Source organism: Rattus rattus, chromosome 4, assembly GCF_011064425.1.
Source record: "Rattus rattus isolate New Zealand chromosome 4, Rrattus_CSIRO_v1, whole genome shotgun sequence".
Taxonomy (NCBI): Eukaryota; Metazoa; Chordata; class Mammalia; order Rodentia; family Muridae; genus Rattus; species Rattus rattus.
Window position 1 is genome coordinate 119,923,107 of NC_046157.1, and position 15,094 is coordinate 119,938,200.

Genomic DNA, 15,094 nt, shown 5'->3' on the forward strand with positions numbered 1-15,094 from the left:
TTGCATGCTCACAGCATACAAGTCCACATGGACTTCTCACCTCAGTACAGCAGATGCTGTAGCCTCCACTTTAGAGACCCACGCCTGGAAAGATGAGTTATCTAAATATTTGTGCAGAATGTTCCTCCCCACTGCGCTCAGCCTACAAGGCAGAAAAGATTTTCCTCACCAAGGCCAAGGGAAGGGCAAGAGGACAGGGAAATTTTCTGTAGTGTTTTTCCCAATACCCTCTGAGCTATGCCTCAGCATCCTGGAGAGTTTGTTAAATAAAGTTCAGATTGCTATGTCTTATCCAACACCTGATAGATCAGGAGTGACCAGCAGTATGCACCAGCAAGCTTCTAACTGTCCTACACCTATGACTCTAAAATCAGTGTTTACGTAGTTCCCTTTCTCCTTTCTCTTCCTTTGCTGGCCAAACTGATTTTCTCCTGCCTGCTGGAGAAACCCTTCTCCATGAGAAGGTGGCTTCCTGAATGGCCAGATTAAGCACCTCTCATTGATTTAAAACTGAGGGTCTCTGTGAAGAAACTAAGTCCAGTTCGGACTGGGGAAACCCTCTAAAGCCAAGTTTCCATTCACCAGCTGAAAACAGTTTGTCTTTGCTCCATCGAGCTGCTGCTGGGGATGGAACCCAGGTCCCTGCATAGTGGTCAAGACTGTACCACAAAGTACACTCGGGCCGGTCTTCGCTTCTTTTGGGCACACTGCTTTATGACCTCTTTTGGTGGTCAAGCCTGCTGCTGAGAAAATGAGTTTCTTCTGCCTCCTTTTCCAATTGCTCAAATATCCCAGAATGAGAGTGTGCACAACGGACACAGCGTGTTCACTAAAGACTTTGGGAAAACCCTCGTCTTTCCAAGGCTTTTGCACTGCAGCAGTTCGAGTTGACATGTTTTTCCAGGACTGCGGCTCTGAACCCAGAATCTTTCAAAATATCATAAATAGAGACCCTGCAGGAGGAATTAAGAACATTCCAAAGGCTACTTTAAAAGGCAAGGCCTGAGCCTGAAGCCAAGGGCCTGGGATGCTAAGGGAGGGCTGTGCTGGAGAGGAATGGGGGTGCGCAGGGAAGAGGAGCGAGCCAGCATTCTCTGTCCAGCCTGGTTGGGCTGTGCCTGGCATCCGTCTTGCCCTCTCCCCTTTAGCCACGCGGCTCCTCTCAATGATTTGCAGCAGACCCGCAGGGCAGTGTGCCTCGGTGGCATTGAATTGAAGCTTGGCCCACGGCCTGGCCTTCTGGCTAGTTGCCCGCCCGGTGGGTCCCGCCCCGAGCAAAGACACCCGAGCTCTCTCGCGCCTGCCTCTCTGAGCCTGGGTCCCCGCTCCAGTCATCCCTCCGGCCACTTTGCAGCACACTGCCGCCATGAGCACCTCCTCTGCTCGGCCTGCAGTCCTGGCCCTAGCTGGGCTGGCGCTGCTCCTTCTGCTGTGTCTGGGTCCAGGTGAGTGGAGGCTGCCTGGCCTGGTGGAGAGTACTGAGGGTGCTGGGGAAGGAGATTGGAAATGGGGTGCTTCCCGCTTGCATATGATCCTGCTCTTAGCCTGTTCTGAACCAAGAAGACATCGAGAAACCGGGTCTAGGATTTTGCACTCGCATTAAGTTTCAATGAGCGCACGTGGGCAGGCAGTGAGGGAATCAAATTCAAAGAGAATATTGTAGACTGAGGGGCAACCTGGGGCAAACGGAATAGGGAGCCAAAGGACCCACAGGAAGTGCTAACTTGGGGACGGTGGAGGCTTGAAGGGAGTAGCATTCAGAGGCAGGATAAGCTGCTCTCTCTCCCGAATTTCCTTCCAGGCAGTTAAGGGCAACAGAGCTGACTGAAGGTATTCAGGCTGCAAAGCAGAGCTGCTCTGATATTTCAGATAGGGCAGGCATCGGCTCTTAAGGTTGAATAATGTTTAACTTTTTCTACTCTATTCAGCTGAATCGTTAGCTACTACATTTCCACTAGCTATTATATTTAAACATTAAATATATCTACGCATTAGCTAATATATTTCTACCATATTTAGCTGAATCAACTGAAAATCCCCAGTTCTTTCTCCATTAAAAGCACTTTTCCAGCACACCCTAAAGCAAGTTCAGGCCTTTATACTTTATACCCAGACTCTACCTTCTGAATCTGGAGAGTATTGTTTTGTGTGAGTCTTTGGAGGTCACAGGTGAGCTCCCGGGCCTTGGAGTGCCTTTGAGGTGTATAACTCTGGGAGGCAGCAGGGTGACCCTAGATTTCCTGCCAAGAGAACAGAAGCTGAAGGACGTTAAACTACTTGCCTATCAGCCGAGACTGGTGTGTGTGTCAGTGCAAAGGGGTTGGCCACTGACGAGTGTAGATAGAGAAGACACTCGATGTCTCTGTGCTTCCTTCTTGCTTTCTCAGAGCAGGTAAACCAAACCCCAGAGTGAGGGGAGACAGGGCCATGGCAGGGGAGACCATGAAAATAACAGGGAGCTTGTTCTGGTTGGAGTGACTGTTGCAAATGACAGCAGTACCCTCTTGTGAGCTAGCCTTGTGAACACGGCTGCCGGCCATTCGTTTTCAGTACTCATATTTTACTCAGTTAATAAAGCTAAGAAGTGAGTGAGTAGAATCAGTTACAGTATTAACATCACTGAACCGAAACGTGAACTTTATAACTCAGGATGAAAATACACTGAGTCTCAAAGATGACTATTTCCTCCCCCCCCCCTTTATTTTATGTGTATTGGTGTTTGGCCTACACCTGTGTCTGTGTACTTCATTCATGTATGTAATACCTGCATAGGCCAGAAGAAGGTATTGTAATTCTGGCACTGGGGTGACAGAAGGTTGAGAGCTGCCATGTAGTTTGTGGCAATCAAACCAGGGTCCTCTGGAGAGCCAATGCTCTCAGCAGAGGATCCACGTCTCCGTCCCCCAAACGTGACTCTTTGTGGCATCCAGGCACATTTCATGAAGAGGATGATCACAGCCCCCTCTTGATTTCACCTTTGGAGTCAGGCATCTTGAGAGTCTGTATGTGTTCAGTCCCCTGTGTATTCTAATCCCAGGTAACCAGATTTGCTACATTCCTGACTGCTTTTCCTCACAGCCTCGAAATGACAGCTAGGGATGTTGTAGTAAGGGACCAACGGTTCTTCTTCTGTTCTTTCCTCCTTTCCTCAAGCAGATTTAGTCTGGTATCCAACTATATGTATTAATATATAGCTGGATGTACGGGGTTGGCATAGCAGCGGCATTCATAATTCATGGCCTGGGACCTCCCCAAGCCTTTCAGTTGTACAGTGAAGATTTGCTGTGTCGGAGCTTTCGTTCCTTAAGTACTAACAACTCACACTTGCAAGAAATTTCAGGCTTGCAGGAATAGCCCAAACCTCATGTCTCTTTCGGCATCGCACCGCATTTCATCCATTAATTGTTAAGTACGTCTACAGAAGGCAAACAGATGGAGGGCAGTGCTTAATTCCCTGTGTGCTGTCCCGTGGCTTGTTAGAGACTGACAAATGTTAAGAGACTCGTGAGTGTTAGTATTAGAACCAAGAATGTATCTCTATGCTTTGGCAAATGTCTTCACAGATTTCTTCATTGAGTTTTAAGATTCGGAGGGAAGTATAGCAGTTAGCAGAAGCCCTGCCTTCCTGGTTGGAGAATCATTTCTGCCAGTTCTCAGCCGTGCTGATGTGTGCTCAGATGCATTAATTCTTAATAAGGAACTTCCTGGCAGCACCTGCTCCGTCTATACATGGCGGCCAAGCAGTGGGAATATCACTATCTTAGTTACTTTCCTATTTTTATCGCTGTGATAAACCACTATGGCCACGACAACTATAAAAGAACACATTTAGAGTCTACAGTTCCAGAGAGTTAGAGCCCGTGGTGGTGGATTGACGGTATGGCTGCAGGAACAGCTGAGATCATCTCAAACCACAAGGGGGAGATGGGGGGTTCCATTCTCCAGGTTTCCTGTGACCTTCAACTGCAAAGTGGTGGCCTGATCAGGGCACTGACAAAGCAGAGATGGGGCAGTTATTTCTTGATAGCTGGCTACACTGAACTCTGACGTTAAAACAGCCACACCGCCATAGACAACCTGCATACAGACCACAGAAACCACCATACTCTGATGCCTGCTACGCTAACTCCTTAGCTCCCTGCCCAGCACGTACTGGCTCCCCTGAGCAAGATGTCAGGACAATAGCCACTTCTGTCACTCGTTCCTTAGCACGGCTCTTATAGATTCTTCTCGGGGTATTTCTATGCTATCCATTCTCTAAAATTCGGATGGCCATGTATTATCCTCCAAGCTGGGACACTTCTGAGAACGAAAGGAGGTGCTGTAAATCAAGACTGTCCTAGGAGAGCCCAGAAAGTGTTGCCACTATACACATAAGATCACCAGGGAGGCACTTGAGTAAGTTCTAGGACTTCCCTACTCCATCCAAGAGCATAGGCCAGGCTCTCCAGAGGATACTGCCACACTAGCAGCCAGCAGGCAATATAGTCATGCTACAGCAGGCTGAGCGGTGAGGCTGTATGCGCTTAGTAAGAGTGATGTGGGTCTAGAAACATGGTGAGCATTAGGTGTACTAACACACACACACAAATATACACAGATGCACACACACACATGTGCACACACATACACAGAGAGAGAGACAGAGACAGAGATACAGAGACAGAGACAGAGACAGAGAGTAGAACAATCAGTTGCTGACTCTTGGCTTCGAATATTAACTATTTTTCTCCTTGATAACATAGTAAATCATTTATGCAAGAGTTCTTACTAAAAAAATGTGTTTTTCCAGCCTTATTGGTATGTTGACAGCCAGAGTACAGGTTTTTTAGTTGATGTGCTGAGGATTGATCCCAGGGCTCATCATGCTAAGTGAGTATTTAGTGAGCTACACCCAGAACCCCTAATGGATACTTTGTTTTGATTTTCTTTTTTAGTTTTACAATTATCATATGGAGTAATATGTTTCATTTTCCTCCATTTCTTACATATTTTGGCCCTCTTCCTCTCCTCCTTTCTTATCCCCACCCCACATCTTCCTGGTGGGCCTTTCGTCATTGCTTTCTGTAGTCAACCCCTTCCTAGTTTCTTATCACAAGATATACTGTGGTAGTTTGAATGAAAATGGGCCCCATCGACTCATATTGTTGGATGTTTGGCCCCCGTTGGTAGAATTGTTTGGGAAGGATTTTGGGGTGTGGCTTTGTTGGAGGAGATATGTCACTGAGGGTAGGCTTCAAGGTTTCAAAAGCCCATGCTATTTCCAGTGAGCTCTCTTTCTCTCTCTACCTCCTGTTTGTAGATGAGGAGTAAGCACTCAACTAGTTCAAGTGCCATGCTCTCCCCCATGGACTCATCCTCTGGAACTATAAGCGCCCACTAAATGATTTCTTCTTTAACTTGCCATGATCATGGTATTTTGTCACAGCAATAGAAAAGTAAAGACAAATTACCCTCCCACCTTTTAAACGGTCTCCTTTGCCTTTCATGACCCCCTTTCTAGTCTTATGAACTTCACCCAATAGGTATACATACACATAAAAACACACATATATAAATTCTGGGTTCAGCATGAGAAAAAGTGTATTATTTGTCTTTTCTGTGTCCTCTTTAGCATCAATTGTCAGCATGGCACAGCCTAGAATCACTAAAAATAGTCTCAGTTGAGTAACTGCCTTATTAGCTTGCTCTGTGGTCATGGCTTTTATGTGTTGTCTTGATTGTTAATCCATATAGGAGGGCCAAGACCGTCGGGAGCAGTGACATTTCCTGGGAAGGTGGTTCTGGGCTGTGTAAGAAAACTAACTGAGCATGAACCTGAATGAGCCAGCCAGAGAGTGAGCAGCAAACGGAGTTCCTTCTCTAAGGCTCTTGAGCATCTACACTGACGTCCCTTAGTAATAAACTGTAATCTGGACGTGTAGGCCAAACAAACCGTCCCCTCTCCTAAGTTTCTTTTTGGACATGTTTTAGCATAGCCAAAGGAGTCAAATGGAATACTCAATCCGGCTTATCTCACTTAATATAATGATCCCCAGTTTTATCCATTTTTTGACCATAACTTGATTTAATATCTCTGTATGGTTTTATCTCCGTACCAGTTCCTCTATCCATTCATCTGTGAGCGGACACATACACAGGCTGGTCCCATTCCCTAGCTGTTGTGGCTCATGGAGCAGCAAACATGAGCATTCAAGTATCTTGATGCATTTAAAAAGGTGCTCAACTTCCTTAGGCACCAGAGAACTCCCAATTAAAACCGAGGTAATCCCAGTCTGGCCCCAGTCAAAATGGCTGTCATGAAGAGAACAAATGACAACGTGGGCTGGACAGGATGTAGGGAAGCCGGAGCCTTTATTCACGGCTAGAGGGAGTAAACTGGCAAACGCTGCTATGGAAATCAGTGTGGATGTTTCTCGGAAAACTAGAAATGGAGTTATTATGTGACCCTGTTATACCCCAGTTATGCACACCTGTAAGTATATACTTGAAGCAAGTTCTCAATCACATTTGGACCCCTTTTGTAGATGGAAGCACAAGTTCGTCCTTTTCACGAAACCTGAATGAACGGAGGGGTTAAGCATCCTGATGGGAAGACAGCACTACTATTTCACTGTGGCCTTCTCCGGCCTGGGTCTTCATGGCTGTTCCAGACCCCTGTAGATGCTCTGTTTTTTACTTAGGATGCTGGGTGTCTTCTCCAGGGGCTTTGGGTCTACCTTTCATGAGGCCAGCTAGCCTGTGTACAACTCTCTGTACCAGTTCACTGAATGGAGGGTATATTCTTTCAGGCTGGACATGCTATTTCCTATCAAATTATCAGGCTGATTAGTTTAACTCTTTAAAAACTGAGCATATTTAACAGCCAGTGCTCCCCCACCACCTCCAAATTAAGCTCAAATAGAAGGCAATTAGAGAAAGTTGCAAAACCATACAGATATTTTAAAGAGCCAAGCTCTCAGGCTTGCCATAGAAGCCTCACCTCTGTCTGGCTCTTTCTCATGGGGCTGCCCAGCCTGTATTTATCTGCATCGTGGGCATAGAGCCCACCCTGAGTCCAGTGAGAACATCTTAATATCCTTAAAAAATAAGCTTACCTCTGAAATCCTCAAGGGATTATTCCCGGAGGATTATAAATTTGGGAAGAAGGCACTCTAAGATCTGTTATGCCATGAAGATAATGTTTGCTGGAAGATGCTTACGATAAGCAGCTCCCACACAGGAAGACATTAGGGCTAAAAACACTGCTTTAGCAAGGAAAGCTCAACCAGCAATGCTCTTGTCATTTATGGACTGACTCTGTCATCCATCTCAGCACCAGATACCGTGCACTATTTTTCTTGTGTGGCGAGTACCCCCAAACCCATTCATTACTTTACTACAGATCCGTTAAATCAAGGCGGGGAACAACAGTTCTTATTTATAACTCCGACTTTTGCATTGCACAAAGTGCAAACATTTTAGGAATGATGGGCTGTGAAGCTGCTTTCTGTGTTTGTTTATGCAGGTGACGTAAGTGGAAACAAACTCAAGAAGATGCTTCAGAAACGAGAAGGTAAGTTTGCCTCAAGTGGGTGAAGATGTGTTCACTCGTGACTGCAAGCAGCAGAACAGCAATGATGATTGTGTCATCGAGGGCTTGTGCTAGGGATATGAGAACAAATTCGCTCTTCAAAGGCTTGCAGATCTGGGGGGGTGTGTTCTGTGGGTATGGGTGTGGCGTTCTGCTAGGTAAGTATTATTACTAGTAAACATTTGCGCGCCCCCCCCCAAAGCTGTCAGTGTGAACTCAGAAACAGTGGAACAACGTTAATTGAATATTGATTATTTTAGACTTGTGAAACACTCCTGAGCTGAGGACCCTACCTGGTGGGGTAGGTTTAGAATGGCATTGTTGGTGCTCTGTCTATCCAGTCAGCAATTAGGAGAAGGCATTCCCATGGGGAAACCTTTCCATTAGTAATTTCTACTGAAAAATATGAACAGAATGAGGACAAAGTTTCTGACTTACGCGATAGCAACAAGGAGACATAGAAGCATTAGCTCTAGAAGACAAAATGTGAGCTCTTGGTCGCTGTTATAGTTAGGTCAAATGGATCCATTGACTTGTCTGGTGAACAGCCTTCCTCCTCTCTTCATCCCCCTCTCTAAAATTAGGTGTTGAAGAAATTAGAAAATGTGAGCCATGTTTCTGTTAATCAATCCTTTACCTTCCTCCTTCCTACTTTGTAGCAGAACCTGAAGAGGGAGTGAGGTGGGGAGGTTGGATAACAAGCAGGTGCATATAACGTGCTGTGTCACGGCAGGGTGGCTACAGCTTGGAGCAATCCACTGCACGTTTTATGGACAACTACAAAAGAGTTAAAGCTTCCCAACGTGAAAAAGTGATAAGCATTTAAAAGGAGGGAAAAGTCAATGAACCCACTTTGATCCTTTCATATGTATAGCATAAATATTTACAATTTCTATGTGTCAATTCAAAACACAGAGTATTTGAGCCACATTAAAATTCTAATAATAGCCTGGGGCTAGAGAAATGCTCAGTAGTCGTTAAGAGCACTGGCTGCTTTTTCAGAAATCCAGGATTTTATTCCCAGCATACACATGGTATTTCACAATTGTCTGTAACTCTGGTTAGGGGATATTGCCCTCTTCTGGCCTTTACTGGTACTGCGGGTATATGGCACAGACAAGCATGTAGACAAAACACCCCTACACATAAAATACGAACCTTTTAAAACATAAGAGGATATTGTTTTCAAAAACTAATCCATTCTTTGTCTTCCGGGAACTAATCTTTTCAGGACCTGTTCCATCAAAGACGAACGTAGCTGTTTCTGAGCACACAGCAAAGGAATTCCTAGGCGGCCTGAAACGTGCCAAACGACAGCTGTGGGACCGTACACGGCCTGAGGTACAGCAGTGGTACCAGCAGTTCCTGTACATGGGCTTCGATGAGGCGGTGAGTACGCTTTGCTGATGGGGAGCCTTGGATGCTATAGGGCAGGCTGTGTGGGGCAGAGGCCTGGCCTGAGAAAGAGAGCCTGAGAGGTCAGGCTTGGCTTCTTATATTAGTCTGTTCCCTGTTGCTCTATCAGACGATCAGAGTTCATGTTTAGCTTGTGGTTCTGGAGGTCTGAAGTCGCAATCCACTGGCTCTAGTGAGAACACCCTGGTAAATGGTGTCATAAGAGCAAGAGTATGTGTTAAGAAACAGTAAAGAAAGAAGGAAGTCTAAATTTGCTATATTCTTATTCTTTCATATAAATCTGCTATTCTCTCTTTGTTTATTGAGACAGGGTCTCCTGTAGCCTAGCCTGGCCTCAAACTTAGTACATAGCCAAGGAAGACCTTAAACTCCCTAGTGCTGACATTATGGGTGTATGTCAGCATACCCACTGACTTTTACAACCGCCAAGCCTTACAAGAACTCACCCACTCTGAAACACCACTGCATTAGTCCTTTTAGTAGGTAAAGCCTTCATGACTGAATTATTTTGCACCTTTTGAAAGTTCCAGCTCTCCAGCAATGCCAGACTGGGGACCAAACTTCTAGCTTCTATGAGCACACAAACCATAGCCAAGCCACAGGGCTTTTTACTCCAAATGTACGGGCCCACTCTTCACTGCATTCTAGCCAGCCAGGTGGAGAGGAGGGATTCAGGGAATCTGTGAGACAAAAGACTGCATCTAGATTCCTGAAGAATCTTGTTTTCCTAGAAATGCCTTCAGCCCCGTTGTCCAGTTTCAACTGGGCATCCTCAAACAACTCGCTAAGTCATCTTTACCCAGAATTGGCTGAAGCAACAAGATGGATTCATGAATACCATAAAAAAGAGACTTTTTAAAGAGAAGGGGTTCGTGCAGATGTTTGGGGGAAATTTCGTCAATGCACTTAGGAGTAAAGCTGCTTTGCAGCTCGTGTGCGTGGGAAGCACCAGTGGGCAAAATCAGTGAGTTGACTGTTTCCTGAGACTATTTAAAGTCACATATCGTTGTCTGGGCTACAGGTACAGATAAGAAGGCAGCAAGACAGGCACCCTAGATTCCACTCACTGGAGACATCTGCAGAGTGGCCGAGGAGTCCAGGGTAGACCACATAGCCGCCCTGCCGGGGAGCATCTGCAGCCAGGAAGATAAACATGTTTCCATGTTCTTGGACATGAGGCTCACAGAGGGCGTTTGACATACTATGCAGGGAGGAAAAGCCTCCTCTCATTAGAACAAAGCATGTGGCTGCATCATTGCTGCCCATTCCCGGCTTCTATACACTGTCCCTTTGCTGCTTAGATACATCTTCTTGTGCTGTGCGAGTAGCTACATACGTAAGCTAAACTCTGTGAGGAGTGAATTTGAGTGCTTGAATGACTTTACTAAGCACTTTTCACAACTCCAATGAATCTGTGCATCAATTGTTCCTTTTTTTTTTTCCTCCATCTTTATTAACGAGTATTTCTTATTTACATTTCGATTGTTATTCCCTTTCCCAGTTTCTGGGCCAACATCCCCCTAGCCCCTCCCCCTCCCCTTCTCTATTGGTGTTCCCCTCCCCATCCTCCCCACATTGCCGCCCTCCCCCCAACAATCACGTTCACTGGGGGTTCAGTCTTGGCAGGACCAAGGGCTTCCCCTTCCACTGGTGCTCTTACTAGGATATTCATTGCTACCTATGAGGTCAGAGCCCAGGGTCAGTCCATGTATAGTCTTTGGGTAGTGGCTTAGTCCCTGGAAGCTCTGGTTGCTTGGCATTGTTGTTCATATGGGGTCTCGAGCCCCTTCAAGCTCTTTCAGTCTTTTCTCTGATTCCTTCAATGGGGGTCCTGTTCTCAGTTCAGTGGTTTGCTGCTGGCATTCGCCCATGTATTTGCAGTATTCTGTCTGTGTCAGTTGTTCCTTTCTTAGATCCATTTCTCCTGGGTAGAGTCACTGGGAAACAGGTGGACTCCGATGAAGGGTCCTTATGACAGTCAAGCTACACATCCCCTAGAGTCATCAGCATCTTCTGTTTGGAATATTTAAGCACATATATTTATTTATTTTGTAGATGAGCGTATTGTATCATCTTCTGGTAGTTTGTATCTCTTTAATGACTACCATTTAGTAGTTATTAAATTTTTAATATGGGTAAATGGCTAAAACATAATGTCTAGTAACAAAACAAAAAAAAATGGCAAGGATTGAGGAAGACTACTATAATGGTTAAGTTTGCATTAAGAGACCACAGGAAGCTATGCTCAGATGCCACGAGCGGTGTTCTTTGCACTGGAATAGCACCGTCCCTCTTCAGCTTTGCCCCCTGCCCATATTCAAAGTTAACATTCAAACTTGAACCTATCTTATTTATACATTCGTCAAATATCTTAAGTGCATTTAAAACCCGCACTTAAACTTGAAACCTCAAACCTAATAAAATAAGATAACCCAAGCAGCAAGATCGTTTTACTCTGACCCAGAATGTGGTGTTGTAGGGAAAGTCTGGGCCAAAGATGTAGGGAGGTAAGAACGTCTGTGCCCTCCTTGCCACACAGGTTGTGGGAGGCTCTGAAGATGATGGTCTTGGGGAGCAAACAAATGAGGGATCAGAATTGGCGCCCTAGGGTGAGGGGTACTGAGGAGGGGACATACCACTAAGCCAAAGTGGGCTCCAGTGCCCCATTTCATGGCCCAGCCTAGGGTTTTCAGTCTCCGGGTCCTCAGGACAGATGCCCCTCAGCCTATGGTAAGTTGGAATCACTACAGTTTAAAATGCCTCCAGTCCACCTACCTTGCCACCCCTTAGGTCAGACACACGGTCAAGGGACACCTAGGAGCCCTGCCTCCTGCAGCATTCCTGGAGAGGCTCATCCCACACAGGACTCACCTGGGAAAAGATCCAAGTCCAGAATCCAGAGTGGTTCCCACTGAACGCACATCACCTTACATTGTTACATTATCCTAACACAAAGACCAAAAAGTGCAAGTCAGAACTGGACTGTATTCAGTGTTCCCCAGCCATTCCACTAAAATGAAAATTTATTCCTGAGACCCAACCACTAGAAAATTCAGTGTAAGAGGCTAGTGTGGTGCTAGAGAACCTGCAGTTTTTCTAGCCTCAGCAGGTGCAGGGGCTCACAGTCATTGCCTGAAGCCCATCACTCTGCCTTCTGCCATCCATCCGTCTGTCTTCGTTATCTCCTCAATACTTCATCCTCGCACTAGATCAACGAGTGAAGTTGCCACCACAATCCATCTTAGTTTTCCACCACCATCACATCCGAAATAGTCTTCTCCCTTTTGAAAAGGCGATTCGGAGCCAAGAGCAGTTCCGGGAGGAGGACACACACACCGCTGGTCCTTTGTGTTTCTTTGCCTTTTTATTTTTATTAGCAGTAGCTCTCTCCTTTCATAATTATCTCCAATACACGGCAAGTTTCTTGTAAGCCAGGACTCTCTTAGCTCGCTTTGGGTGTTTTCCAGTGTTTTCATGGGGCTTGACACCCACAGCCGCTTCTTGACCCAGCACAGTGAACTCTGTGCCTGTGCACACTCGAACCAAGAACACGGAGGAGGTGTCCCAGATGCACTGCCCCAGAGCTGAAGGTACCCGTGGCTGACTTAGTCCCTGCGGCAGGCCAAGCAATCCCAGGAATAGGCCAGCAGGACAAGGAGGCATCTACCACAGTGATGTGGAGGTGGTGAGGGCCAGCCCGGCTTTTACTGATTTGACAGATGCACATTTCATTTACCTCATAAGGAGAAAAGTGCTCAGATGTAGAATATACCCTGGCGTGGTGGAAATTATCAAAAGCATAGGCATAGACTTTTTATTGGGCAGGTAGTTCATACTGGTTGGTATCCTAAGGCTGGATTGACCTGTGAACAAAATATTGTAACAAGCGGCTGTTGAGATTCTGATTATCACAAAACAAAACAAAACAAAACAAAACAAACAAAAAGCCACTCAGAGAAAAGCCATAGTTTCTGTGTGTTTTTGAGGAGTGTGTGTCTTCAAAACCATTCTTTCTCTCTTTTCCTACAGAAATTTGAAGATGATGTCAACTATTGGCTAAACAGAAACCAAAATGGCCATGACTACTATGGTGACTACTACCAGCGTCACTATGATGAAGATGCGGCCATTGGTCCCCGCAGCCGGGAAGGCTTTAGGCACGGAGCCAGTGTCAACTATGATGACTACTAAGCTCCCTGAGGTGCCACAGAGCCTGTGCCTTGCTTCAGCAGGCTTTCCCTACTGTAACACGTGAACATCAGGCTAAAGGAGAGAATATCAGTGCCTTTTATATTTCATGCATGCACTTAACAATACGTCTCCCTTAAAAATAGAAATAAAAGCATTTTTTAAAAAAGAGAATTCGCTTGGGAGAAAAGTGAGCCGTGACACTTCTACTTGCCTCCATTATTGAAGTTATCTTCATCATCTGAGAGCCTCCATATTTCCTTCCAGGAATCCTTTCAGCATCTAGCCAGCACAGGGAGAAAAGCCAGGGGTGTCTGCTTGTTAAAATGTAGTTTGTACTAAATGCAAAATATCAATTCAACAAGAAAATCCAGTTGGTGATGAATTTTAGTTTTAAACATGATCTGGAGAGTTCTAACCAGCAGTGAGGGGCTTTCTCTGCCCTGGGACGCAGGCCAGAGCAGGGCCTATTTAACAAACCATGCAGGAATGAGAGCACAAACTGATTTGAAGGTTAGTGGAATCAGAATCACACTGCCATAAAATTTGTAATGTCCTTCAATCAACCCGCAAAGGTTTCTTAAAAACCACTTCCCATTTCCCACGAAGTTTAAACAAGCTGAGTGAAGGAAAAAAGAAGTGTATTGGGATGGGAAGAGGAAAAAGAAGAAGGTAAGGAGTGGAGATGGAAGCTGGTGAATAGGGTTAGGTGAGCTAGCCTGTGCTACACCCAACAGCCTATAGGGATGAAAAGACACAGACAACCTGGAAAGAGGCCTTGCAGATGGGCATCACATGTTGGTGGATCCCTCCTAATAGTGCCACTCCTTATGGCCAAGCACCCAACCACCACACACCTGCAGTATAGGAGTGAATAGTTTTAAGCACTATTTAATTCTAGCAGTGATTCTAGTAAAAATTTTGTTCTGCCGGACTGCCTCTGTCTAGCACAGTGGCTAGAGAGAACTGGCTTTTGTTGGGGCAATTATTTTTTAACTGCCAGTTTACAATCCTAATTCCTGAGACAAAAAGGAAAACCCATGGAACTTACCACTAATGTTAGCTTAGTAGGGTGGTTATGAATGTAGTGTGTAGCTTAAATAATAATAATAATTTTCTTGCAATTCTAAAGGATGTAAGTTCAAGATAAGGAGTAGGCAGAAACTAGGCAGAAAACACGCCTATAATCCCAATGTTTAAGAGGAATTGAATCGTGAGTGCAAGTCAGATTCTGTCTTAAGAATAATAAAAAAAATTGTCAGCAGGATATCTTCACACACACACACACACACACACACACACACACACACACACACACTGACATCTATGCTTACATATGGCTGCCTTGCTGTGTTCTCACAGGGCTTTTGTAAATGCAAAGGTGTAGCATTTAACTTTCCTTTCAAAAGGATGCCAGTCAGACTAGATTAGGGTCCACTCTGAAGTCTTTATCACAACTAAACTTTATAAAACATAGGTCTAAGCTCTGCAGTCCTCAAATGGAAGGAAAATTTAGATCACAACATATTAATTTTGGACCGTGCGATACAGTCCCTAACACAGTGCCTCTTTCCCCAAGTCCTGAGGTCCCTGGGCAGGCTATCATTTCTATTCACATTCAGTCTTATGTTTGTTTCATAGTCAATGTCCACAAGATTTTACTCTACCTACTGGAAGTATAAGAAGAGTATATCTACCTTGTTCTCTTAACCTTTCTTCCTGCATTTTAAACTTAATAATTGGTGTTAAGTCAAATATTTGGACTCTTAATCCTGGGTCTTTATATCACATTCATTTAACTTCAAACCAATAAACATAAATCAAAACTTCAGAAGCCAACAAATATCCAAGTAGATTTTTAAAAACACTGAAGTCTGTAGGAGTCTTTTGTTACTATACCAAGACACTTTTCTATAT

At 45.1% G+C, this 15,094-nt stretch overlaps 1 protein-coding gene across 1 annotated transcript; it reads left to right on the forward strand.

Annotated features, from left to right (window-relative positions):
- Positions 1-1,081: 1,081 nt before the first annotated feature.
- On the forward strand, positions 1,082-13,340 carry Ecrg4 (ECRG4 augurin precursor). The gene is made up of 4 exons (XM_032899536.1): positions 1,082-1,445; positions 7,508-7,555; positions 8,805-8,962; positions 13,019-13,340. The coding sequence occupies exons 1-4, from the start codon at positions 1,367-1,369 to the stop codon at positions 13,178-13,180; spliced, it is 447 nt and encodes a 148-aa protein (XP_032755427.1). The 5' UTR covers positions 1,082-1,366; the 3' UTR covers positions 13,181-13,340.
- Positions 13,341-15,094: the final 1,754 nt, after the last annotated feature.

Coding starts and splice junctions, on each gene's coding strand:
- Ecrg4 (XM_032899536.1), top strand. CDS start 1,367: ATGAGCACCTCCTCTGCTCGGCCTGCAGTCCTGGCCCTAGCTGGGCTG. Junction 1,446..7,507: donor TCTGCTGTGTCTGGGTCCAG/GTGAGTGGAGGC, acceptor TTGTTTATGCAG/GTGACGTAAGTGGAAACAAA. Junction 7,556..8,804: donor GATGCTTCAGAAACGAGAAG/GTAAGTTTGCCT, acceptor TAATCTTTTCAG/GACCTGTTCCATCAAAGACG.